Genomic DNA, 27,666 nt, shown 5'->3' on the forward strand with positions numbered 1-27,666 from the left:
CAGGCTGACCTTGAACTCGCAACCATCCTCCTGCCTCAGCCTCCCGAGTGCTGGGATTACAGGCATGCACCACCACGCTCGGCTCCAATTCTTTATTTGGCTTGTCTGAATTTGAATTATTTATTATCTACAAAGACCATTTTATATTAATTCAGTTCATTATCAAAATGTTAAAATTGTGTTTGTCCACAAACAGTTGTAGGATCTAAATAATTAAACTATTTTACTTATATGTTTTATTTCCTTGCTGTTCTTAAAAGCTCAGAAATTAAAATTTTCTAAGGAAACTATAATGAATATATTTCATATGCAAAAACTGTTCTGATTTCATTACAAGTGTCTTTTTACTTTATGATCAGATTCATACAGCTAGGGTAACTTGCTTCAGAATTGATGAGATGATCTGTCTTGAGCTGTGGAGGCTTAGTTTATGCTACAAATACTATTTTATTCACTGCTGATGGTTCCCTTATTGTTTATTCTAGTGTAAGGCAATTCAGATTTCTTAATAAAACAATTGCTAATCATTTAATTTACTGGGTATGTAATAAAAAGCTGAGAATAATCAGGGTCTTTTGCCAATAGAGTCAGAATAATCTGCTTTAGAAGTCTGAGCTGGAAGGTCTGAACATTTAGTTCCCAGTTATCAAATTAAGGATTTCACTTTTTATAATAACCTTAGAAAGTTTCAATCAAAAAAGTCTAGGATTTAGTATATATGAGGCGCAACCATTATGACTTTTTTTGGTGACTTAAGAACATAAGACTGGTCACACCTTGTGCACATATTAGTACTTACAGGTGTATGCAGGCATTTGCTGTAATTAATTGCACAGTCTAATTTTCCTTACTCAGAGAAGTTTGTGATAAGAAGTAAATAATACTATAAAGGGACAATAGTCATTGTTGCCTAGCGCTTGAGCTCATTTTCCTGTGTTTTCTTTTTGGAGGTTAAAAAAAGAACAAACTTTGAGTTAATACAGGTACGTGCGTATGGTGAATGAGGGAGAGGAAAGGATCATCTCAGAAGGCATTAACTCTTTTACACACGGATCTTGTGCGCTGAGTCAGTCTCGAGCCAGTTTAATGGAAAGCTGTCCAGCCCTGGCAGGGTACAGCATGCATCCACAGTAACATACAACAACTATAACAAAGGTAAATACTTGTGTGCTGCGCATACCAGTGTAAAGGAGATTGAGTTTCTGTTGGATAAGAAGTCAGATGAGCACAGTTCTTTAAAACTCTTATGTAGAAGAAAAACACACAGGGCAGTGATGGCGAACCTTTTAGAGCTTTCAGTGATACAAACAGCCCTCTGTGGCACCCGTGCCACAGGCTCACCACCACCAACATAGGGTATTCTGTTTTAACCACTAATGAGGTATTTTAGTTCAAGAAACGATCAGCATCTACACATTTAAGTAGTTTTTCATATAATTAGATTGAGGACTTCATTCTCTCCTCTACCCCCACGTTCCCTGTGTCTCTCATTTCTGAACAATTACAGTGGAATCCTTTTTCTTTGGTGAGAAGTACAGATATTTTTACTGTGCCCAAGACATCTCTGATTAACTTTGTTATACAGAAATGACATCAGGCCATTTCTTAGAAAACTAAGTATTTTAAGAGAGCGTAATAGTTATGTATCTTTAATAATTTTTAATATTTAAGCATTCACTGTTTATTATTAAGAGTTCCTTTGCATTGAGTTATTTGGTTTTTATAAAAACTAAAGATGAATGTCTATTGAAATGTCTTATTAGAATAATTTTTTTAATTTGAAGAAAACTTTCTAAATTTTATTTTTAAAAATTAAAACAAAAATTTTGTATATATTATGGGCTATCATGCGATACTTCAATATGTGTACAGAGGGTGATCAAAGTATATAGTGAATGTTTAAATTAAAAATTTATGACAGTAAAAGACATGTTGCCATTACCCTCCTCAGAATGTAGTACTCCCCCTGGATTCTACCACACTTATCCCCTCATTCTTGCCACTTTCTGAAGCGGTTCTGGAAGTCCTCTTTCACAAATATGAGATTTGGTAAAATATACAGTGCAGTGAATGCTGCTGAGTGCCAACCCAGCGGAAAGGCAGGCTGGTGAAAACATGACGCAGTGTTAAGATCCACCTTATTCACCGGATCCGGCACGGTGTGACTTCTGGCTCTTTGCCAAAGTCAGAGTGACCGCAGAAAAGAAACAGTTTGAGTTGATTGAGGACATTGAGGGAGGGGGTCACACCCTCACAACTAAAGATACTTTGAAAGGGGATTGCTAGAACTGCTTCAGAAAGAGCCGGTAACCGTGGGATAAGTGCACTGAAAGAGAGGGGAAGGAGTTTGGAGAAGAGCAATGGCAATGCATCTTTTACTTTAGTAATAAGTTGTTTTTATAATAACTTTAAAAAACCAAACATTCTCTGTAATTTTTGATCATGCTTCACATACATTGTGTGGTACTCAAATCAGGATAAGGATATCTAGAGACATTTATCATTTTGTGGTGAAAATATTTAAAATAATTTATTCTAACTTTTTTGAGCTATATAATACATTAGTAGTAGTTATAGTCACCCTACCTTACAATAGAGTGCCGGAACTTATTTTTCCCAGTTATAACTTAGTGTCCATTGATCAACCCTTCCCCATCCTTCCCAACCCGCTGCACTCCTAGCCTCTGAAGTTTTTCAAAATAAAGTAGAATAAGTAAAAGGACAGAGAAAATTTTACTCATTGGCCTATCTTTTTAATTTTCTACTTTGTGACTCCATTTTTTTTTAAACCAACTGTAATTTTGCAGCAGAGATTCAGAAATCACCACTTTTCTAAAAATATCTCTTACAGCTGAAACTTAATATATCAGAGCATTTTTGTTCTGGAGATGATACATATTTTCATAAAGATGCATTTCTAAATGGAAACAGCACTGAAGCTTGTGAAATAGGGAACCTTTCCAAAACAGGCTGTGGTTGCCTGGGTGAAGAATATTAGGTTGCAACACTCAGAAAGGAAATCCTGGCATAGGAAGCAATTGATGAAGGGCAAATGTCTGCAATGTAATGAAGCTTTTAAAGGCACTTACATAGGCCTGCGTGCAAAGTCCTTACCAGTGCCTCTCAAATTAAATACCTTGCACTCCGTAGTGTGCTGAGCCATGCTCAGACTTTTGTCTTCGCTTCTGTTTTATGAAATACATCATTCTAATTTTTAATTTTCTATAAGTACTAGTCATCATCCTAGTGAGCCTTGCAACCTTTTCTCACTCTGTCCTTGGTGAAAATGTCATCGTAATAATAGGCAGCAGGGCAGCTTTATGATGTTTTAAAAATCAAGTTCATCAGTATTTTTAAACTATGAATTTATTGTTTAGCATCATTATTCTCACCTTGTAATGGTAGAAACTAATACAGAAGAGGGAGGCTGAGAGTGATGACTGGATTCACGTAGGGTGAGCAAAGGAAAAGTAGCATGCTAGTTTTTAAATTTTCTAGCCTGTAGCCCAAGCTCTTTCCTCTGTACAGTACAAGTACAAAGTTTTCTTAGCAAATTGTTTAAATTGAACTCTTCGTAAACAAATTTTCCTTTCAAAGCAGGAAATGTCCTGTTTTAAAAAGATTCTATTGAGAAATTAGTTCTGTTTTTAATAATGTCCAACGTCTCAATAATTTTAAATGGATTTGGGAGAAGAAAAAGTCCCAGAAGCAAATTCACCTGCGCCTCCCATCCAAAAGGGATGGAAATCGTGGTAGTCAGTCTTGGGTAAAATTTCTAGAGCGGTTACATATTTATTGAATTAGTTCCTTTTATTTGAATTCATTTAGTTTGAGCTATGTTTTAAGTAAAAAGATGCCATCTGTCTGCTTAATTTTGAAAACATTGGGTGATTTTGTTTTCAGGACTTAAACGTTTTATTACTACAAGTATAGAGTGGTGGCTTTTGGGAAGACTGGACTTGAATAAGTAGTAAACCAGAAGGTCTAGGAGGAAGGTGTCTGCGCACTTCCTGAAATGTGTGTGTTTGCTCATGTACAGTATTTCGGGGAGTACAGGGCCCTTTGTGATCCTAAAGGGTGTGTGACGCTCCCTCTCCGAAGTCGGTTCCCTTACTGCATTTGATCATAGTGCATTTTTCCTCTCAAGTGAAGAGGTCCAAAAGTGAATTCCTTGTGTGCGTGTGTGCATGTAAAAGCTGGGCATGTTGGCTGGGGATTTTCCTCAAATCATAATTTATAAATGGAAAGACATACAGTAGATTACCATTGGAGAGTTAATAAATTTCACAAGTTATAGTAAGTACAAGTTACAGCTGAGTTTCTTTGTGAAGCATTATCCAGTCCGTAATTATTTTGAAGACGATGTACTCTAATTATGAAGGCCAGATATAGAAACAAATTATGAGAGTGAAGCCGAGGAAAAACTCGCTCAGAAGAGTTCAACTCACAACTGAAATCCAGCCTAGAGTGCCAGATTGTAATGATTTAAATCACTAATGAAATTCTTGTTATTTGGGAAGGATTTTTTTTTAAATGTTAAGTGAAGTAGTAATTTTCTGCTAGTCAAATTTTAATGAAAGCATTTACTCATTTAAATTGGAGTTTTATTTTTATATATTAGTTTTACTGTTTTATTTGTTTTTACTAAAAATAGTCACTCTTTTCTTTATATTTTCTCATGAAATCCTTCAGAACCATGTCTAGAAATGGCATCATTTTGCCACAAGTATTTTGTTTTCTCTCCCATCTAGTTTTTATGAAGTAGTGCTAACTCTGCCTTAATTTGATTTGGCATCCCTGCAATTGAACATTTGTAAGTATCTTGTATTATGGCCCATCTGGGTTGTCATAGAAACCAAAGACCTCCATCCTCTTCCCTCTAGTTAAAAATGGAATGCAAACAGGGCTTCAAAGTGACGTTTTTCTAGTACGAGTGACAGCCCTGTGAAGTGCAGAACAGAAAGGTTTCTTACTGGTTTTATTCTCCCATGGCCTAGCATAGCAGTTAACTCTGATACATGCAGCTTTTCTCTTGAAAATCTGGCAACATCCTAATGGAATTTTGAAAATGTAAGCATCAGAAAGTAAAAAATAATGTAGCTAATTCTTTGCCTGCTCTTGTGTAGAACTGCAGTCTTAGCCGGCAATGTTTTTGTTTTCCTCCTTGTATTATTAGCTGGTCTGCTGCGGGTGTGGAGCACGTGGTGGAAGCACCAATTAGTCACTACAACTTGGGCTTCCATTATTAGTCCTGTTATTTATTCTTAGGTCAGGTGAATGTAGTTTTTATCTCATTAGAACCTACAAGCCCGTTGGTTAAATACACCGCAATAATTTTTCGGAGTAAGAAATCATTAATATGGCAATATGTGACGGCTGTCACTGGACCTGCTGAAGAAACATCTTTCAGTTTCTCTTCCATCCACTCTGAGAGCCATAGAATCCTCCACTTGACCTTCATGTGTTTCCAGTTTCCACACTCACTTCAGCTTCTCTACCAGAAGCTGCCTTTAAACACAGAGCTTTAAATTTTTCTCCTTAGACTCCTGTGATGATTCTGCTTCCGAAGCAGCTGTGTTAATAAGTTCCAACATATTATTTCAGTTATGTTAGCAAAACGTCTGGGTTTTATGGTTAAGATGTACCGAGCTATTGATGTGGCATTACTCAAAGTTTAAAATGTCAGATTCTTATTTTAACATAGTTTTGAATGTAGAAAATGACACAAATAGAATTGTGAAGTATATAATGAAAAACTGACAAAAAATGTCTGTATCCTAAAAGAAATGTTTCAGAATGATTAGATTAAGTACGTGATTAAGGGGCTGGGGATTTAGCTCAGCGGCACAGAGCCTGCCTTGAAGCCTGAGGTCGTGAGTTCGATTCCCAGTACCGGAAAAAAGAAAAAAAAAAAGAATGTGATTAAACAATTAAAGTCAGTGGGTTTTTTAAAGCCAATTTTAAGTCTCTTTATTATTTTTCCAAAGGAAAACATTATAGTCTTTAAATGACATCCAGTTTCACTGTTCTCTGGTTTTTGGCAATTGTACACTTACTATCTGTAGTCCTACATCTCATCTAAGCATCAAGGGTCTTTTTCAGAAGTATTGCATATATTATCATACATTGATGAAAGAGACCCTGCAAACCCCAGTAGAGCATGAGGAAGGAGTAGGAGTTAGCTGCTGTTTTATCTAAAGGTGAGAGAATATATTTTCCAAATTACACTGTATTCCTTGGCATATAGTGTGGAAGTAAATGATTTGTTTTCATAGCATAGTGTGGAAAATGATATAGCAGTTTCTTCATGCTAAATATGTTGCTTTCTTCTTACAGTTTGCTGTCTTAACTTATAATTTTACTGATGCTTTTTTGGTTTTGTTTTGTTTGCAAGTATCTAGCATGTAAGAGGGTTAACATACTTAACTTTCCAGTCAATTTAAAATTTAGAATCTCTACTAGATCATTTATTTCCACTTATCCATGTCTGTTTAATAAGGCTAGAAATGCTGCTAGTTGTTTAGTAAATGTCATCTTGCTTCCAGCCTTGCAGAAGATTGTGACTTTCCTTTAGTGCAGGGGAATGGGACAAGCCTTTGTGTTCCCCACTGAATGAGTCATCATCAGGAAAGCGTAAGATGTTTGTGTATATTGGAGCTACAGAGACCTGGCCATAATGCAACGTGAATTTCTCACTAAGATACAGAATTTCTCATGACCATCTCTGTGCTTTGTCACAACCAAATAGTAGCATAAGATTTGGTCCCTTTGAATCTACATTTTAAGTGTATGTTTGCAAGTATCAACGTAGTTCTTCACCTCTAACCATCAGTCCAGTAACTCCTTTTTTTTCTGGTACCAGGAATCAAACTCACAACCTCACACTTGCAAGGCAGGTACTGTGCCGCTGAGCTAAATCCCCAGCCCCAAGTAGCTCCTTTTAATTGGTATACTTTTTGTCCTCAGTGGATAGTTTTCTGGTTTCCTTTTTCAAAATATGCTTGCATTTGTTAGAAACAAGATGGAGTCATTCTACCTTCTATTCTCAAACAACAGTCCTCTGGAATGTGGAAAACAGTGCCCAATGGAAGTATATGTGTGCCTTTTCACTACAGACACCGTAGAGTATCCAGTTAGTCTTATAACCAGCCACTAGCACGAGAACTTCCATTTCTCCAAAGTAACCACTTTTAATTATTTTTGATAGCCCATATTTAATGTTTCACTTAAAAATTTTTCTTGAGTTTAGCATTGCTCAAGGTATATACTCTCCTGGGTTTGATCTTGACTTCTGTTTGTAACCCTACTTTCTCTAATTTACTGCTCTCTTCTTTACTAACATAGTTTTTTAAAATCCTCCAGGAATTTATTGAACTACATTCAATAAATGTAGTTCTTTTGCTTTTACATCTTCTGTTTCTGAAAAAGGTAAACTTCTTAGACACCTAACTGATTTTTACTATTATATCACATCTGTGTTACTATGTACTCAGTAGCATAGTCATTAAATATTGTCTTCAAACGTCTTTGTAAGGGGCTGGGGATTTAGCTCAGTGGCACAGCGCCTGCCTGGCAAGCTCAAAGTCATGAGTTCAATTCCCGGTACCGGAAAAAAACCAAAAAAAAAAAAAAAAAAGTCTTTGTACCTACTGCTCTATTCATGGCCCTAACGTCCTTTCAAAATTAAGATGAAATAGTGGTTAGCAAAGCACATGTGAAACACTGAGCAAATTGGTAGTTGTGGATGATTCAAAGGATGTTCTGAGAACCTTTCCTGATGTTGCCTTAAATGTGTGTGCTAATAACACAGATGGAAACCCAGCTATGAGTAAGATACTAATCTTTAAAACAAAGACCAGAAAGGTTTGTATTTGCAGTTCATACTCCTGACCTCCGGGATTTGGTAATCTTTTTAGCCTGGTACTTGTATATTCCTGGGTAGCAGGCTGATTGCCTGTGATAGAACTAAAATGTTACCAAAACTGAGTGCCTCCTTCCTCATAAGCCCAGTGTTCAGAGATGACCTGTTTGCACATGGGTCTGTGGTGTATCTTTATTGCGGGGTGGAAGTGGGGGTACAAGAGCAGTAGAATAAGGTCTGACTCTAGTAGAGTGAAGTGGTAGTTTTTGATTCTGATAAGAGGACTTACTGCCAGTAAGGGAGGTTGAAAGTGCAGAATGGGTTTGCGGCGTGAGGCAGGTCTGCCCAGCAGCAGGTTGATTTGCACCTTGAGACAAGCAGCACACATAAACAGATGGCCCAACAATGAGTCAAAGCGACAGATCCTGAACAGGTAGATTGGCTTTTGCCTGATTCATAGCATGGTTATAGAGAGTGGAATTTTAATCTCTCTGCCACTCTGAAGGTTGAAAACAAGCGTTGAGTGAAAGGAATTCTATTCATAGAGAAATGAAAAACATGCATTATGAGGCAGAAGAGGAATCTGACTGTCGCTGGGTCTGGGCACTGAGAAACCAGCGTTTTCAAGAGCTGTTTTATATAGGCATGAGCTGGCTTTATCTTCTGACATATGGTCTTTCAGCGTCATTCTGCTGAACGCTCCAACATGTAACATGCAGCAGGGAAGAATTAAAGTGATATCTTTGATATGTTTTTTTTAAGGCTCCTCGGCCCTTTAGTTGAAAACACACATCTCATATTTTGGTTAAGAAACATCTTTTAAAAAGGATACTGTTATGATAAGTGTCATAAAAATACATTGCAACTAAAGTTTGGAACAGTATTAAGCAAAGCAAAAATGTAAATGTAAACAAGCATTTCTCTGCCAGATACTTTTAGAAATACTAAGAATCTCATTAATTTTCAAAATCAAGATTTTAGGATAATTTTGTATTTCTAGAAAAATGTTTTAGATATGGTATTTGATAAGTTAGATTGTGTGCCACCTGAGTTCTTCCACTTTTAATTTCCTGATTGTCACATTACATTGTATCATAAACAAGTTCAATGCATACATTTGGGTCCAAAGTAAGTAAGCAGCATTCTCCGGATAACTGTTGACCATCCTTAGGCCACTGTGATTAGGGCTGTACCCAGAAACACAGACTGCCGAGGTGGAAGTATTACTCCGAAATGCTGTGAGGGCTGTGAATGCCATTGGTTAAGGCAGAAGTATAAATATAGCTACCTTTTGTTTCCCACTCAAGATTAATTGTGCCAGCACCTACTTTCCAAATTGGCTTCATTTTATCTGCTCAAGCATGTACACCTAGCCTTTGCTCAGGATAGAAAAAGCACTAATCTACCTTTGTGCATATGGAAGACAGTATTCCTGGCACTGCATTTAAAACTCAAAGCGAATGCATTATTAATGGAAAGGATCTCTCTCTCTCTCTGTCTCAAAGGGAAATCATTATGTGGCCACCATCAAGAATAAAGATAGTGCCAGTTCTTAACCAGTTTGTTTTTAAAGTCAGATACTGAGCAGTACATACGGAGAAATACTTTAGCAAGTAAATTAACTTCACAACATGTAGTTTGTAGACACCAGTGGCTCTAATTGTAACATAGATCACCCTGCAATTGTGTCGCCCTGTAAGTACTAGTATATTGAGTACTATATCCTGTATTTCTTATAAAATGCCACCATATCAAAGGTTAGAAAATAATAAATTCGAAATTTTAATATTGTGAAGATTATCAGATTTTCCAATCACGTTTGGTTTAAATAAGCTGCCGTGGTTTGTTTGCTGATTTCCAGCTTTATGTTTTTGGTTTGTTTTGCCTACATATGTATAATTGAACTGAGTATGTGTGCCAGTAAGTAACAGAGCTGCGTTCAGCTTGTGCTTAAGTCTGCAGTATTAAAGCATTCCTTTTGTTGCATGTGCTGGTCTTGCAGACTCTGTAGAGCCTTATCAAATGCAGCCAGTTGGTGCTGCTGGTATGAGAGCACAGGGGAGCTCTCATGTGGAAGGTTAATGGAGTGTAATTATAAAGAAAAATGAACTGCTCAGCCACTCTATCTCCCTCTACCTGCACCAAGAGTGACAAGTGCTCTGATCTTTTGTAAACCCTGGAGCAGAGGTTTAACCATCTAAAATTATGACAGTATAACTGTCATACAAACAAACACCCGGTGAAGTATAGGTATGTACCCCGTGTAGGGACGATTCCCTCCTGTTACAGGGAGCCTGGGTTAGGAAAGGAACACCTGCAACCAGCAAGAAAAGCTGCTCGTTAAACACTGTACTTTCATGTCACTTTTTCTTTTCCACTCAATTTGTTCCATTTTCTTTTCCAAAAGGTGCTTTCTCCCCTCCGATCAGTGGCAAAGCTAGCAGCCTGCGCATGAGCGGGCTCATTCCACTGTATCTACCAGACTACAAGTATCCATGCTTTCTCCAAGTAGGTCCATAGTCCTTGCCCTCACAGCTGTCCTTAGCACAGCCGATTCTTTTATTTGTTTGTTTGTGTTGCTGGGAATCAAACACAGGCCCTTACACATGCTAAGCAAGTGCTCTACTGCTGAACTGAACCTCCAGCCCTGGATTCTTTTAAAGGAGGTGGAAATAATGTCTTATTCTCAGCATCTAGGCAGACTAGACTGTAGGAGGTTCAGGCACCATCTGAGAGTTAGGTCTTTCTCTGAGGATCTCCATATAGTACCAAGATTATACACATTTCTGTGGGCTAGGGATGGAGTTAGGTCCTTATGTCCTTTGGTTGAGAACATCTTGGGAAATATTTAGTCAGGAGAATGCAGTTAGACAAGGACAGAGAAAGACTGGGGAGATATGCAGAGGGTGTAATGAGTAGACAAATGGGTTGGTACTAGTATGTCCCATTGTTAGTGAATAATGGGAAGTCATCCTGCTCCTGGGACAGCTGAAGGGTGAGCTAAGCAGAGCTGAGGTGCTGGGTTGTGGAGCTGGGTCGATTTAGTGCTTTTGCCAGCTCAGCACAGAGTTGAAATAAGGTGTTGCAGAATGGTGCAACAACCACAAAACCCCTGACATCTTGTTCTTACAAAGCCTAAAACATAACCACTCTCGGTGAGGCTGTGCTGCCTACTGAGATAAGTAAATTCAGCATCACATACATTAGGCCTGTGGAGACTAAGCAGAAGTGATGGCTGTGTCACTTGCACAGCGGTCCTACAGACTGAGCCTTGGCCTTGTGTGACAGGTGGGGGAGGGGCGGCAGGCTTCCGAGTAGCGGTTCTGAAAGAGCAAAGACTAGTTGCAAACCTCTCTGCATGGTGTATAATGCTACTACCCAGCCCCAGCCCCTTTGCATATCGGTTCTGATCATCTGTACTCTGTTTTAAAAGAAAAATAGTCACATTTTTATGGCGATAAGGCAAATCTGTTAGTGAATAACAATTTTAAATCCAACTTTGTGTTAACAGCTGGTAAGTGAGGTTTGCTGTGATTTACTTCTTTAAAAATCCACTAGAGCCCAACATTTTACCCATCTAAATGTTGCCATGTCCATTCCATTTATAAGTTGAAGGCATTATTCCAGAATTGAGGTTTTTTTGCTCAAGGCTGGAAAGTTAGCAACAGACTCTTAAAATTGTCCAGCATAAGCCAGGTTAGGTGGCACACAGCTATATTTCTAGATACTTGGGAGGCTGAGACGGGAGGATCACAAGTTTGAGGATAGCTCCAAGCAACTTAGTGACATCCTGTCTCAAAATAATATAAAAATAGATTGAGGATGTAGCTCAGTGGTAGAGTGCTTACCTAGCATACCTGAGGCCCTGGGTTTGATCCCCAGTACTGAAAAAAGTGCATCATCCTCTGTGTATGAGGAAGCATATCATTCTTGTTGGGTTGGCCCCACTGTATATGCCTGCTGAGCTACCAGGTGATACAAGTACAGTCTTCTCTCTGGCGCTTTGGACCAAGTTCTCCAGCTCCGTCTAGTCCCTTTTAGAACATCCCCAGCCCTTCTGTGACTATTCAAGAGTGGTTAGAGGAATTTTGCCCTGGAATAGGCACCATCTGTGTAAGATGCTGCAGAGCCACACTTGAGCTGTCTGCGCTTCCTGGCTGTTCCATTTCCCACCTTTCTTGTGCTCTCTGGCTCGTCTTCTGCAAGGCCCCTTCACCTTGGTGCACAGGCCTTTCTGTTTCCCTGATCTCAAGAGCTTGACTTCGCTTCCTGACAGTTTCCTGTATCTCAAGACTAGTGGCCAATAAAGGACGTCTCTCCCTCTTGCCCCAGCTCCTCACACTAGTATCTTCTGTGTTCTGTCAGCTCACTTGGATACCACCCAACCTCCTGTCAGCCCCAGAGAAGCTGCCTCAGAAAAATGAGCTCCAGCGTTTTGTTCCGTGAACAGTTTCATTCAAACTAGTTTCCCAGAGGACAAGAATTCGATGTTCTAGTCTCCATCTTAATGTCATGTAATTTTGTAACTTTTGATTGGCTATCAGTCACCACATGCCTCAGTTTCCCCGTAGGAATCAATGACAGTGCCCTTAATCCACCTCATACAGTTGTGAGACTCATTGGGTAAGAGAGTGTGAAAGTATCCAAGTGTACACTACTACATAAACATGACTACTTAGGATAAAAAAACATTGTCACGGAAATATTTGTAGAAAATGTTACCATCATTTTTCAGTTGGAGTTTACTCAGAAAGTAGGATTCTTAAAAAATTATTAAATTATCCATAGCTGTATAGCATGAATTCTTTTTTTGCTAATGATGTAAATTAAATGATTTTGAAAAGTGTACATACTCGAAAATGAGAACCAGAAATGGCTAGATGTTAGCTTAAGTATTCTGGTTGGATTCCAAGTCTGATGGTCACGGCTTGCTTACCCTGGACAGCTTCAAACTGGTAGTTTCCATTTTTCAGACCTTTACATAAATAGCTGCTTTCTCCATTCCTAAAGAGAGCTGTGGTTCAATGGTAAAGAAACTGATTCTAGTTCATCCTTACATTGGTTTTACATAAGAAGGGGTTAAATTATCTATAAGGTACTTTAAGGTGGTTTGATGAAGTAGGCATAAATATGGGACATTTTTATTAAATTTTTCATTCTTATTTATATTCTGTGTATAGTTGTCTGGCTTCCTATGTTTTCAGGTATTTTTTCTTGCATATTCTTCTCATTCATGTCAATAACTTGCTTTTCTGCTTGTGCATGAGAAGTCACTAAAGTCACACTCCAGCCCTTTCATTATGGTAAAATTGAAGTTAGCTGGAGGCCATAGGATTTTCTGGTTATCTGAAATCCTTTTTTGATTCACCACCTGTTGGAAATTTTTCTGAATAATGTTTCATTCTATTTTCCTCTCGTACTAACTATAGTTCAGTTGGGTATAGTTACCATCTAGGGGTTGAAAACTGGTAGTTCCTAGGCTTTGACTGTCTGCAAAGATACTTTGTTTGGCTTACAATGTTAAAAGTAATTCACTCCCTAGTACCTTTAGGTAAGCCAATTCCTCTCCATTTGACCTTAGTCCATATTACTTCCTCTTACCTACACCTGGCCTACTTCATTCACGTGTGTTACCTCCCTGGGAACAGGCAGTCAGTCACCAGATTGGGTTTCAAGCAAAAGGTAATCATCCTTATACCTGGTCATGTGAGTGAGTTTTCAGCTCCTGAGTGACACTTCTGTATTGACGGAGCTTCCTTGGGTAAAGTGTCAGGATTATCACTGAGCATTAGTTGTCTGTGTGTGGTGCTATGGAGTTGGGGGGCTGCCTCAGGAGAGTGCATCCTTCAGTTCAGAGACTCACAGAGTTTGACAGAGGAGAGTAACCTATGGAAGGTCACAGACCTTCTTCAGTGACTAATCCAAGAGTAGGACCCAGATATTTTTTACCCTTCATATTGTTTCTGCTATGCAATAGTACCTCTCTACGTGTTTTTCCTAAAAGCACAGTGGAGGAGGGGAAAATACCCGCACACATATGTATGTGTGTGTATGTATATGTAATTAAGGTTTTAACTAGGCACTTTTTTGGCTAACTGAAGCAATTTTATGTAATATATAGATGTGAAGTCTCCACATCCTCACCAGCAAGTCACATAATTGCGTTGGGGTTTGGGGTGGGGTATGGAATTAGTTAGTGGGAACTAAACTCTTAATTAAGTCTGGCTCTACCCCTGATTTGAGACCTAAGTTGAATCGCCTGGGCAGAGTATCACTGTTTCACCCAGCAAGTAATGTCTCTCTGATATTATTGGGGTTTTATTGTAACCATTATAGAATCAACAGCTTAACATGTTAGACTGTATGAAAAAAAAAAAAACCCAAGGAACTACTCTGGTGGATTCAGACAATGAAACATTCACAGCTAAAAAGAGGTGTCCCATCAAGCTATGATATACTAAGGGAAGCCAATCCAAAAAGGCTACATACTGTACGATTCCAACTCTGAGACTGTGAGCAAGGCAGAACTGTGGGGATGTTAAAAAGATCAGCGGTTGCCAGGGGTTAGAGAAGGTGGGGATGAAAAGCAGAGCACAGAGAATTTTTAGGGCAGTGAAATTATTCTATATGATACTTCAGTAGATATAGATCCTTGTACATTCGTTCAAATCTGTAGAGTTTATAGCACCCAGAGTGAATCTTGATGTAAATTATAAACTTTAATGTGTCAGGGCAGACCTGTCGATGTAACAAATGCTTCGCTGTGGTGGGGCATTGGCAGGGAGGAGGCAAGGGGTACGTGGGGACTCTGTATTTCCCCCAGTTTTGCTCGGAACTAAAACTGCTCTCAAGTAAAGTCTACTAACTATGAAGGGCCGGTCTTACATTCCTGACAATGTCCTCTTCTTTTTTGACTGTCTGTACTTTTGTTGTTGTGAAAACTGGAGAACAGTATGGTAAAAGCATGAGCTTCACCTTTAGTACAAAGAGGTATGCTAGAAGAAAGTACTGTGGCCGTTCTGTGCTTTCTAAAACTTGAGTGTGTGTGTGTGTGTACGCACATGCTTTAAATATTTGTATAGGGATTTATGGATTGAATTTTGTAATTTTCATGTCCTGGGAAAATGTTTCTCTTTACATTTAAGATTTAATAAAGGTCTTAAATTTTTAAGTAAATGTATTTTATTCATTAAAAGAGCATTCATGCCTTTCTTTTATGTCGCTGAACCTCTATATTTCTAGTACTGACAATTTAAAACAAGAAAGCAAACTTGTCTGAAATTCTGAAAGATGAGTTCAGGTTTATTGTACCACTGCTGGAGAAAACTCAGGCTAGGTTCAGAATAGTGCAGGTCAGCTTGGATGGTCCAGGCCCTCAAATGAGCCACCTGTCATTTGGGAAGCCTACCTAGCATGATGCAGTTGCTCCCTTCGAGTTATTTCAGGTGGGGCCTTGTCAGAAAGTAATTTATAATAAATACTTGATGATAAATTCAGCTGGTGAAATTGTGAATATTTTGTGAAATTAAGATATTCAGTAGCTTCAGAATCCTTTAAAGTCAGTGTGTTTATGTTTTTACTGTAGATGATAAAAATTGTGGTAGGTTTTTTGTTTTGTTTTGTTTTGTTTTTTGTCTTTTTGGGACAGGGTTTCACTATGCAGTCCAGGCTGGCCTCGAACTTGCACTAATCGCCCTGCCTTAGCCTCCTGAGTGCTACCATTGCAAGTGTGCCCAACCATGCCCAGCCTTTTGTTTTGTTTTTGAGACAGGGTCTTGCTATGTAGTGCAGGCTGGCCTTGAACTCACTTATGTGTCCAGGTTGGCCTCGAACTCGTGGCAGTCTTCTTGCCTCAGCCTCCCCAGTGCTGGAAAAATGGTGTTTTTAAGCATCAGGATTATGATGTTCAGGATGTACTGTTGTAAAAATAATTCCAATTAAAAATGTCAATAATGATTTATAAAAGTTATTTATTTTTAAATGTTAGGAAAATTTATCAAAAATATGTTCTATATGGTGTATACTGCCTGATGCAGTATGTTATTCCAGTACTAGTGTCTTTTTCTCTCATATATAAAAAAACTACAGAATTAAGGATTGTCAAAAAATACCAAGCCAGGCGTGGTGGCACACACCTATCATCCCAGCACTTGGGAGACAGTCCCAGGAGGATCGCCGTGAATTCAGGGCCAACCTGGGCTACATAGTGAACTCAAGGCCAACCTGAACTACATAGCTAGCAAGACGGTGTCTCAAAAATAAATAAATAGATAAATAAAAAGATAGCTTTGCTTTTGGAGGAGACCCATCCATCTCTCAGATGTATTTGCATAGAATTTGTAGAATTTGGTTAAATAACCTATTGAATGTGCCTCTTCCAGCATCTGATTGTCTTGGCTGTCTGTGGAAAGGGGAACCACTAGATATGTTATTTCAAATGACACCCAGAACTGTTCTATCTGAACAGCGTTCCATAAAATAGCAGAGGTTTTTGTTTTGTTCCTTCTTTCCCCTCCTTCCTTTTAGGATCATCACTGTACTTAAGTTCTGTTTTCATATCCAGCTTGTCAGGCACAGCTACCTGTGAAGCCATCTCCAGTCACCATAGTTTCTGTGAGGATCCCCACAGCAGCTTTGGGGCAGAGGAATAAGAGAATTTCAGTAGTGTGTGTGACCACTCTGGTGTAGCCTTTTAAGTTGTGAGGCAGAACCTGGAATGATGAATGACAAGCTGGGGGTGTGTGTGCCGCAGTGTTCTGTGGACAGATAGTTATAGAGGGCCCTATATTTTGCTGAAGAGGAGCTTAATTTACAAATTAATAGTCTCTGTGTCATATCTCATTGTGGTACAAACACAATGACCCAGCTACATTTTTATGTTAGCAAGCAGCTAAATTGTGCACATTGTAAATGGTTCTTATGTTTTTTCTGCTGTCCTCATTACAGAGCCTAAGGTCTTTGCTGGGTTGGTTTACATTTAAATTGAACGTCTGTTTGATGCATTCAGAATTATGAACCACTGTAGAGGTATAAGAAGTCTGGGACATACCTAGACTTCTACACAAGGATATATTTTGTAAGTGCTTGATTTCTAAAAAGGCAACACATATCAATCACTTTCTTACTATTTTACTATTTTGGGGGGCAGTTCTCATTAAAAAATAAAGCCAAGCTTAGCTCAAACTAACATTAAAACATTTGATAAGATGTTAAAAATCAAGTGATTTAAGTATAATTGACATTGAAAAAGGCCCATTTTACTAGCTGTTGCTCTGAGTTGAAAATTCATATAGACAAATTACGTTATTCATTGGTGACCATCTCTCACTTTCGCATTGCCTTTGACAGTGTCTTAGGCACCTCCTCACCATGAGTTCATTTGATCCTCAGCAGTTTTCTGAAGCGAAGAGAACACTACAGTACTGTTCTGCTTCAGTGTAGCTTAGCGCTTCAAAAAACACAGAAATCCTAAACACAATCCAATTGGTTTCTGAATTTGGGCTCTTTGGTCTTTTATTATATTGAAAGTTTCTTTTCTTTTTTTTTGTGGGGGCTGGTTACTGGGAATTGAACTCAGGACCTTGCACTGGCCAGGCAGGCACTTGTACCACTGACCTATATTCCAGCCTGCTTTTTTATTATAAAGAAATATATTACAACTACCATTCCCAGTATGCAGTGCACCTTCTTAGTCTGTATGTTATGGTGTTTTGCCCTAGCACATGTGTCTTTATGTTATTCATTCATTCATTTTTCATTTTTGTGGTGTTGGAGAAGACCCCAAAGCCTTGTGCATGCTGGCGAGTCCTCTGTTCCTGAGTTATACTGTAGCAGCTCAGCATCTTTGGCTCTCTGGGTCTCCGTCAGTCACATCTGTCTTGAGTACAGCAGCTACCCCCTTGCTTGACTAGGGATTGAGCCCAGAGCCTCCATGCCAAACTATAGTCCCAGCCCCTTTTAAAGGTTTTATTTCAAGACAGGGTCTTGCTGAGTTGCCTATGGTGGGGTCAAACTTGCTGTCTTTCTGCCTCAGCTTCCCAAAAGTGCTGGGATTATAGGCATGGACCACCATGACTGGCCAGTCCCCAGATCATTAAAAGGGCCCCTAGACATAGACAAAGTTCGATGATAGCAACATTAGCGGCGTTTTTAGTCATATACATCACACTAGGGGAGAAGGTTAGGGTATGAATGAACTAAATAAGGAAAATGTAAGCTGCATTTCAATCAGGCTATTAAAAGGTCTAATCCCATATGGAGATGAACTGTATACCCCATTGATAGAAATAAGAGGTCTAATCTCCTGTGGACATGGGATATAGCATCCATTGATGTAAACTCTGTGTGTGTGTGTGTGTGTGTGTGTGTGTGTGTGTAAAAATGAATAAACCCCAAAGAATTTTTTTTAATTAAAAAGGTAAACCAAAGTCTGATTGATGCCACAACATATGTATTCTGTACCACCTGTTAAACATCCATGCAGGGAATTTTGAGCTTTATTGAAAAGAGCTTGATAATGTGAACTACTGCTGTTCCTTCATTTTTTATATTCTGATATACAAATTCTCTGACACTTCACAGAACTAGAAAATACTTGTCTATCCCAAGTCTCAAAATCAAAATTCCTACCCGCTTTGCCAGACAACATATCCATTTCCCCATACTGTTCTGGAGTTGCAGGACAAAAGCCCCAGCTCTACGAGTCCCAACAGGCGCTCCATCTCAACATCAATTAAGATGAGCAGTGGTGAAGCACAAGAGAGGAGCGCTCCTCAGTTGACCGTACTGGGAAGCATGAGCTGTTCAAGATCTGTCACTGAGAGCCGGAAGAGAACTTTAGGGTTTTGTAGAAAAGAGGCGCCAAGGCGAGGGTTGGGAGTTCGCACATGTGGCGTTGTAGGGAATCGTGATCGGCGTGACGTGTATCTTGGAACTGGTTCAGTTCTGTTGTGTGAGGATGGCTTCTGCTCAGGGTGAGGGTCAGTTCCCCTGGTGAGATAACGGTTCCCGCTTGCGGAGAGACCTGGTTGTGGGGTGGTCTTCAAGGTTCTGCTTTTCCTAGAGTGCAAGGTGGTTCCAGGTTTGAGAATCAATGACTTGAAACTTCCAGGCATTGTGGCAGGGTGTCTGGAACTGGATGTTGTAAAAGCTGGCAGTTAGATCCCTACAAATCCTGAAAATCACTTTACTCTTACCTTGGTGTCCTCAGTCTCAAAGCGGGATGAAATAATCTAGGTAAATTTAGGGCTAATAAACCTTGTAACTCCCCTTAGCCTGCTGTGCAGTGCTGCGCAGGGATCTGAAGGGATCCAAAATTTTTGTCTTACTTTTGCTTATCCATTATGCATCTGCAGACCCAGCTTGTAGGTCCCTGTCCTATCCAATATAAGATGGGCTTACAGATGGTGCTTCTGTCAAGCAGGTGATATTTTTAAAGGCTGTCTCTTGCTGTCTTTTTTTTTTTTTTTTTTTTGAGGCAGGGTCTCACTGTGTAGCCCAGGCTGGCCCCGAACTCACAGTGATCCTCTTGCCTCAGCATCCCGAGTGCTGGGATTGTAGGCGTGCACCACCACACCCAGCTAAAGGCTATATCTCTTAAAAGCCTAAAAAAGAACAGAAGTTACTTGTCTAATTCTAACTCCAAAAATGAATCTCAGAGAGTTGGGGAAAGCCTTCTAGTATCTTACAAAATGACTAAAATGCCTTTATTTTTAGCTGAGTATATTTTTGTAGCTGCTTCTACCAGTGCTCTTCCTCCTCCTCTGTGAGGATCTATCCTGTGTTTCCCCTGGAGCATTCTCTCCAATAGCTTCATTGCATATTCTCCCACTGAATTTATTTACTGCATGAAGCAGAGGGTTTACTGCTTTTTTCCCTGTATTTTTATTCATAAAATGACATTCTTTGTTTTTGTTCATAAAATGATGGAATCTTCACTCAATTTTCTGTTAGCTTTAAACAACACATTCCTTTTGCTCTAGACTGTACTTCTGTTACTGATGCTATGTCAGAAAATATTCTCCTGAGGGTGATTGTTTGGTACCTTCTGAGGACCATCATATCTTCTCCTGTCTCCTCACTGCTGATGTATATTGGTATCACTTACAAATGTAGTGGTTGAGTTTCATTTGGACAATAGAAAGCTTTTTTCACCTCCATGGAGTTTGTTTGTTTGTTTTTGAGTCAGGGGCTCGCCATGCAGTTCAGGCTGGCCTCAAGTTCACCATGTAGCCCAGGCTTAAAACTCACGACAATCCTCCTGCCTCAGCCTCCTGAGTGCTGAGATTATAGGTGTGCCCCACTATGCCTGGCTGTTTTTAAATTTTTTTTATGATTCTGGGTATCTAACCTTAGGCTTGGCACCTGTTGGGCAAGTACTCTACCACTGAGCTACATCCCTACACTTACTTGTGAAATTCTGCTATCATCAATAAATATAAATTTCTGTCATTATGCACTGCATACATGTACCAATAAAAATTTAAAAGGAGAATGTAAAAAACAGAAAAAAAAGTATAAATTTCTCCAAGTTAGTTTTTCTGCACACATAAAATTTAGTATCCTTGTTTTATTTTGAGTGGTTGGTGAGTCTGAATACCTGGAAATATTTTTTATTAATGAATTTATTGTAAAATTGAGTTAGGTTTGTTCTTGACTTTCTGGACTTGTGAAAGTCCCTGTCGGCCTGTGATATGAAAGATGAAGATTGTATTTTGTGATTGGATGTTAACTCATGGGAGGGGGTGCATTTTTAAGGCAGGGTTATGTCAGAAGCTATCTTAAATGGGTGCGGCCCTCTCATGATTGATACACAACAGTTAATGTTCCATAATGGTGGGCAAAGTAGAAACTTAGGAAGTGACATCCAGCTGGAGTGGAAAGTACCTTATGCCCAGAGTTCATTTTATTTTATTTTATTTTATTTTATTTTATTTTATTTATTTATTTTGTGTGTGTGTGTGTGTGTGTGTGTGTGGTGCTAGGGGGATCAAACCCAGGGCCTTGTGCATGGAAGGCATGAGCTCTACCACGGAGCCACATCCCCAACCCCTAGAGTTCCTTTGGAGAGAAACTTTCTAAAGTTTGTGAATTTCTCGTTGGAACCCACCTGTCAGCTCAGTGGGGCGGGAGTGCCATCCTCCACTTCTCCAGCTCCCTTCTGTACTGACCAGCATCATGGAACTTGGCATGGTTGACTTAGCCACCAGAAAAACAAACCCATATTCTGTTGTATTGGAGCTAGAAATTCCATATTCTCCTTCGGATCTGTCTTGCTGTCGTGGGAGCATGTTGATAGCATCTCTGAATGTCACAATATTGACCACCGTGACTACCTGTCTTGGGAGCTGTGACTTGAGGTGTCAGAGGCAGGCTGAGTCCTTCTGCCTCAGCAAGCCCTGGTGAGACCCAGGGATGTGAGTGCTGGGGGAGCGCGAGGCTGGGTCTCCGGGGCTGGGCTTGGGGAGCAGCTCTTGACAGGTGGATTGAAGCGGGTGGCCTGCCACACTGGCCTGTTGTTTATAGGAAATACACTGAGGAGAGAAGAGCCTAAATTATTCACTTTTTCTCCCTCCTGCTGCAGTCATTCTTTCTAGCTTTTGTTTTTTCACTGACTTGGCTTTTTTCTTCTCTCTTAACTTTTATTAATGGATTAATGAATGTTGAATGACCAGCTTGTAAAATTCAGCCTTTTCTCAACGCCTTAAGATGATGTTCTGAGACAGTTGGCTACACTTAAAGATCTCCCGTGTGAACAGCATTGAAAATATCAAATTGGTCATGCCAGTATATTCTCTTTAGTGACCCACGGAAGCCATGATTTCTTTGTTTAAAATGCCTAAGAGGAAACATGTGCTCATCTCCTGTGGAGAAAAGAGGACATCCTTTTACAGGGGCCGTTGAGAAAGCTGCTTGATCCCACATGGCTGGGACTTAGGCAATACTACGACTGCCTTCTCTCGCTGCCACCCACAACTGCTGCTGACCTAGATCTAGGTCCCTCTCAAGTGATGCAAGTGTTGTGTTTGCTAGAGCAGTGCAGCTCAACTAGAGCGAGACTGGCCACGGGACAGAGCAGCCGGCTCTCACACAGCACTGCCCTCTACCCGCCGCGCCAGGAGCCTCCACTGCTGAGCCACTCTGTTCTCTGCCCTTGGTTTTCTGACTAAAAAAAAAAAAAAAAAATTAGATAGATAGATACTGGGACTCGAACTCAGGACCTCACACTTGCCAAGCAGGCACCATGCCACTGAGCTATACCCCTGACCCCTAACCACATATAGTTAGGTGATAGAATGCAACTCCGCTTCTTCCAGACCTTGATGTTTTTAAAAGTGCCGCAGACACCCGTAGACATGCACAGCTGCTCTCATCCTCTGGGGAGCACAGCAAGGAGCAAGGGGCGAGTCCCTGAGTCATTTTTGGTTTGCAAGTATTTGGATCTTGGTTTTCCTTGCCATCCGCAAGCTCCCAGGGCTTTGTTTCAGGTGTGGGAGGGATGGTTGTGAGTGCAGTGTGAAGCCCTTGACTCCTGCGCTCACAGCTAGTTCCATCTGGCCACCACCTTCTGTAGCCCGCAGGACCCTCTGGCTCTCTCCTTGCTGTTCCCTGCTGTGGTACCTGACACTGGGGAGGTTCTGGGCTTTGTCTCTTCCTTCTAGTGTACTTCAGGTGGGGAATAAGTAGAACATACTGGGGATGGTTGTTGTTGGTTTTTGCTTTGTTTTGAGGTGGGTGTTTTTGTTTTCGTTTTGGCTTTTTTGAGACAAGGTCTCACTATGTACGCCAGACTGGCCTCATTTATGGCAATCCACCTGCCTCAGCTTCCTGAGTGCTGGGATTATAGGTGTGAACCACTATACCTGGCTAATTATTAAATTTTTAAACATCTGACTATTCTGGTAGGCACCAAGCAATAAAATTACACATGATAAAAAAATTAAATGCAGCAACACTACTAGTACTTCGCTTCCTTTTAACTGACAGCAGTTCCATTTCTCTGGCTTTTGTACTTGAAAGATAGTTTTGAAGACTTGAAAGTTAATGTTTATAAGCATTGGATATTTTATTAATTTGCATTTTTATTACTTTGTAGATGGTTTCTGCAGAGACTTTAAACTCCACATTTTAAAAAAATACTCAAAGAGGTAGTGCTAGCAGAGTATAATGTGCAGCAGAATCAGTTTTTCTTCCCAAAATTGGCCTTTATGGGATATTTTTGTTGTCCAAAAAAGAATCAAGAAAAATATAAAAACTCTCTTAAGAATGAATTTTGTATTGACTTAAGGTTTTTTAAAATCCATTTTGTAAATATTTTAATGTTCAAATATGTTAAGCAGCCTGCAGGTTTGGATTCTTTAGAGAATATGGATTATGAAGTTGGTTAGGGCCATAGTAGGTATTTAAAAGTTAATCTTGTGCTAATGGTTTTACTTAATCCTTTATTTAAATACCTATGCTGCTGGGCATGGTGGCACATGCCTGTAATCCCAGCATTTAGGAGGCTGAGGCAGGAGGATCACTGTGAGTTCGAGGTGAGCCTCGGCTACATAGTGAGTTCAAGCAAGCCTGAACTACAGAGCGAGACCCTGTCTCAAAAAAAGAAAAAAAGATCTAAGCTAAGCACTAAGCACTAAGTTTCTTTTTCTTCATTCATAATCTATATTAGAAAAGAACAGTCTTTTGTTATCATAAGTACCATGCCTCACACGTTTATAGCAGCATCATTCATAATAGCTAAATCTTGGAAGCAGCCTATATATCCATCAACAGATGAATGGACAAAGAAATTGTGGTATTGATGCACAATGGAATACTACTCTGCCAAAAAGAGAGATAAATTTGAGTCATTGGTAGGAAAACAGATGCACCTTGAGACCATAATGTTTAGTGAAATAAATCAGACACATAAGCTTAAATATCAACTGGTTTTTCTTATATGAGAAACCCAAAATATAAATAAAGAGCAAAGTAAAAGTTAGATTAATAGTAGCGAGATAAGTTTTTCTCAAATGAGAAAGGAATGGAGAGTTGGAGGGGAGGGAAAGGGATGAAAGAAAGAATGAAGATGTGTCATGTACAGGAAGCAACCTCCACAAGGAACAACTTCTAGAAAGTTCAAGAAACTTTAACTTTATTTATTTTTTGTTTGTTTGTTTTCCGGTACCGGGAGTCGAACTCACAACCTTGCACTTGCCAGGCAGGCGCTGTGCTGCTGAGCTAAATCCCCAGCCCACAACCTTAACTTTAAATTTTCATCCCATGTAGCCAAATCCCTACTCTGCCTAAACACAGTACATGCATTTTTCCACAGGTTCTATTCCAGCAGAGAGGTTCTCCTGAAGAATTAAATGTGTCAGTTATTTAAAATATTGGTTGTTTATTGTGCATATTCCTGGGATCATGGTTTCATTGTTTAATGTTTCAAACTTGGATAGATACATCATGTTTGTTTTATTAATACATATTAGGATGGCTTGGTATCCATTTCATTCGGTATACAGATAATAATGAGCAATAATAATGTGCTAATCACAGTTGTGGGCACTTTATATGTATATATAGATAGAGTGGCACCTCATTTTACGAACTTGATTTGTTTTACGATTTGGGGGAAGATGGCTGTGTTTGTGTTTGGGGAAGATGGCTGTGCTCATGTTTCTCACTCGATCTGGTATTTGCGAACAGAAGCAAAATTTTGCTGAAAGCTTTTGCTGTCGAACCAAATTGTTTGCAAATAGAAGTTGGTGTACCAAGGTAATAGTGTGTGTGTGTGTGTGTGTGTGTGTGTGTGTGTATAGACGTGGTGCTCATGAGAACCCTAAGGATATTGTCAGTCACGTCATTTTTGGACCAGGACTTAGAGGCCCAGGTCGGCCAGGACACTTGCTCATTATCCTGTAGTTGATCAGAATATAAATTTAACTTTCAACAGCAGCAGTATGAACTCTAGAATTGTCCTCTTCCTGTTGTGCTCTTCCGCCCTTCCAGCCTACCGTGCTAGGCTGATAATAGCCAAGACATCTGAATTCGGTTATATGATCTCTTTTTACTTTTTTCATCTGTATGCTTCAGTTTCCTATATTTATGGTAATGTCTGTTAAGTTCATGGAACTCCTCATATGTAGAATCTGTATGAGTTTTGTGTGTAACAAGTTTTACATGAAGCTGTTAATAGAAAAGATGTCAGAGGAATATAGTTGCTGTGTATTTCCATGCAGCTGACAAAACAGCATTCTGATAGATTTTATTTCTTTTTTGTCTCCACTTGGTAGAAAAGAGTAGTTGAACAGCTACGGAAGAACCTGATAGTAAAGCAAGAACAACCAGACAAGTTCCAGATACAGCCATTGCCACAATCTGAAAACAAACTACAAACAGCACAGCAGCAACCACTCCAGCAACTCCAGCAACAACAGCAGTACCACCACCACCACACCCAGCAGTCAGCTGCACCCTCGCCCACCTTGACTGCTTCACAGGTAAAGTGCACATGTGCGCTGCAGCTCTGTAATGGAGATTGACTCCACGTGAGCCACACAGAACTGGGACCTGTTTCAGCTGTTCTAAGTTCAACTAGTGCTAAACGAAGGTTTTTCTGGTTTCTTTTTTTAAAAAACTGTAACTGGAGTATGAATCTCCTGAAATTCACTGACAGAAAGAAGGAACATTACCATGAAGTAAAATCAACTTTACACCTGTTCAGAGAAGGCAGGAAAGGTAGTCAGTAACAGAAGAAAATCATTCCTGTATATTCTAGTGGAATTAAAGTCTTATTTTGAATGTCTGGAATTACTTATTTACAGTTGCTCTAAAAGTCTGTGGAACTTGGCCTCTTCTGGAATTGTTTTTCTGGGATTCTTAGCAAATAGGTGTGGAGCTATTCCAGGGTTAGTTCTCTTGTGACTAGGTTGAGAAAAAAAACATTCAGGTTCTTTTTTTTTTTTTTTTGGTACTGGGAATCAAACTCAGGACCTTGCACTTGCCAGGCAGGCGCTTGTGCTGCTGAGCCATATCCCCAGCTCCCCCCGCAAAAAAAAAAAAAAACATTCAAAAGGGCAATGTGTTTTTATTATTCCTAAAAACAGAATATTTGCTTTTAAGTCTATAGTTTTGAGAAAGTGATTCTGTTCTCTGGTGTTGAGAATATGAGTCTATTTTGGTAAAAATCTCAAAAGAAAGCTACGAGCCAGGCGTGGTAGCACACGCCTGTAATTCCAGCACTCAGAAGGCTAAGACAGAAGGACTGCTGCAAGTTTGAGGCCAGCCTGAGCTACATAGTGCAACCTTGTCTCAAAAAACCAACACCCCCTGCAAAGAAAAGGCAAAAAAACAAACCCCAAGAGAAAAAGAGAACGCTATAGAATGCTCTAGCATTATAGAACGCTAAGAAGTGGCAATTTAATAATATTCTAGCTTAGTGTAAATGTGTAAATGTTTTTACTGAAAAGGGCACTTAAACTAGCATATAGTATATGTGAAATAATCAAGTTACCCAGAGGGCATATTTGGAAATGACACCTAGCGAAGAAAACTATTCAGGCTTAATCTCTACATACTAAAGGGACTAGTGAACAGTAGTTCTGGGCACTTGTGGATCACAGATCCTTTTAAGACTATTCAAAGTTATAGATTCCTCCCCATAAAATATATATATTCGCGTGTAATACACTTACTTATTTATATATTTCAAAGACTGTGGGATCTTCTGAAAACTTAATTGTGAACTCTTCCCACACACCCAAGCCTTCATTATGTAGAGGAAAAGATTATATTTTACTCAGTATTAATCATTTATGGACATTGGACTGGTTCATGTACAACATTTTAGAAGTGACAAACAATAGTTAGCATTTAATAGTGGTTATTACACACCAGGATCTCCTAAGAGCTCTATGTGTGTAATGGATACATTTCTTGCCCTAATTGTATGAGGAAAGTGTTACTGTCTTATTTTTAGAAGAGAACATGTAATGCACAGAGAGGTTAAGTAATTTACCTAGATCATACAGGTAGCATGTATTGGAGCCAAGATTTGAAACCCCAGTATTCTGTCTGAAAAACCTGTCCATCACTCTCCTGTACTACCATACAGGACCAAAAAAGGGAATGCAAACACTGCAACAAAGCAAAGAAGGGGAGAGAAAACCTCTGTTGTAAATCAGATAGCTAGAGCAGTGCATGGGACTCTTTCCCTGTTCTTCATTCCAAGGCTATTTGGAAATTAGACATTAAACCTGACTTCTAAAAATCCCCTGACCAAGACTTGTGTTGCAAAGATTTAATATTAAAACCTGAAGGATCCTTTAGGTTTTTGTTTGTCTTTACAGTAAACTGTAATATTTATTCAATTATTTATTGACCACTGTCAGTGTGCTAGGTTCTACTATGTAAAGAATAATGATCTTTGCCAAGAACCTGGTACATTATGTTAATTAATTTTAATTCATTGTGTAAATATTTATTGAGTCCTTACTGTGTGCAGGCACTTTGCTGGGCAATGTGAGGAATAGATTCACAAGACAAAGTTTCTGTTTTCAGCAACTTAAAAAGGAAGAAGAAAATGCAAACTGCTAACAGAGTAAAATAAAAGTACCAGCAAAGAACTGTGGAGATACTAGAGAACGGAGTACTGTACTTTTAATTAGAGGGATCAGAAAGTGCTTCTCAAAGGAGGCAGCCTGTGAGCAGGCCTGGGCAGATGAATGGGATTCCAGTGACAGAGCAGAGGGGAAAGAGCATCACGAGTGTAGAAGTAGTATGAACAGAAATATGAAATCAAAAAAGTAAGTGCATGGCTTGAGAGT

At 39.4% G+C, this 27,666-nt stretch overlaps 1 protein-coding gene across 15 annotated transcripts in view; it reads left to right on the top strand.

The window, feature by feature from the left end:
- The window catches only part of Phf21a (PHD finger protein 21A), a 188,482-nt gene that overhangs the window by 108,258 nt on the left and 52,558 nt on the right, over window positions 1–27,666 (top strand). For all 15 annotated transcript variants that reach the window (XM_013514025.1, XM_005384053.2, XM_013514029.1 and 12 more), the window contains one exon: window positions 25,135–25,341. In XM_013514025.1, the coding sequence (XP_013369479.1) occupies window positions 25,135–25,341 (207 nt within the window). The remainder of the gene's footprint in view (window positions 1–25,134; window positions 25,342–27,666) is intronic.

The sequence above is a fragment of the Chinchilla lanigera genome, unplaced genomic scaffold (genome assembly GCF_000276665.1).
Source record: "Chinchilla lanigera isolate Chin_1 unplaced genomic scaffold, ChiLan1.0 scaffold00021, whole genome shotgun sequence".
Classification (NCBI taxonomy): Eukaryota; Metazoa; Chordata; class Mammalia; order Rodentia; family Chinchillidae; genus Chinchilla; species Chinchilla lanigera.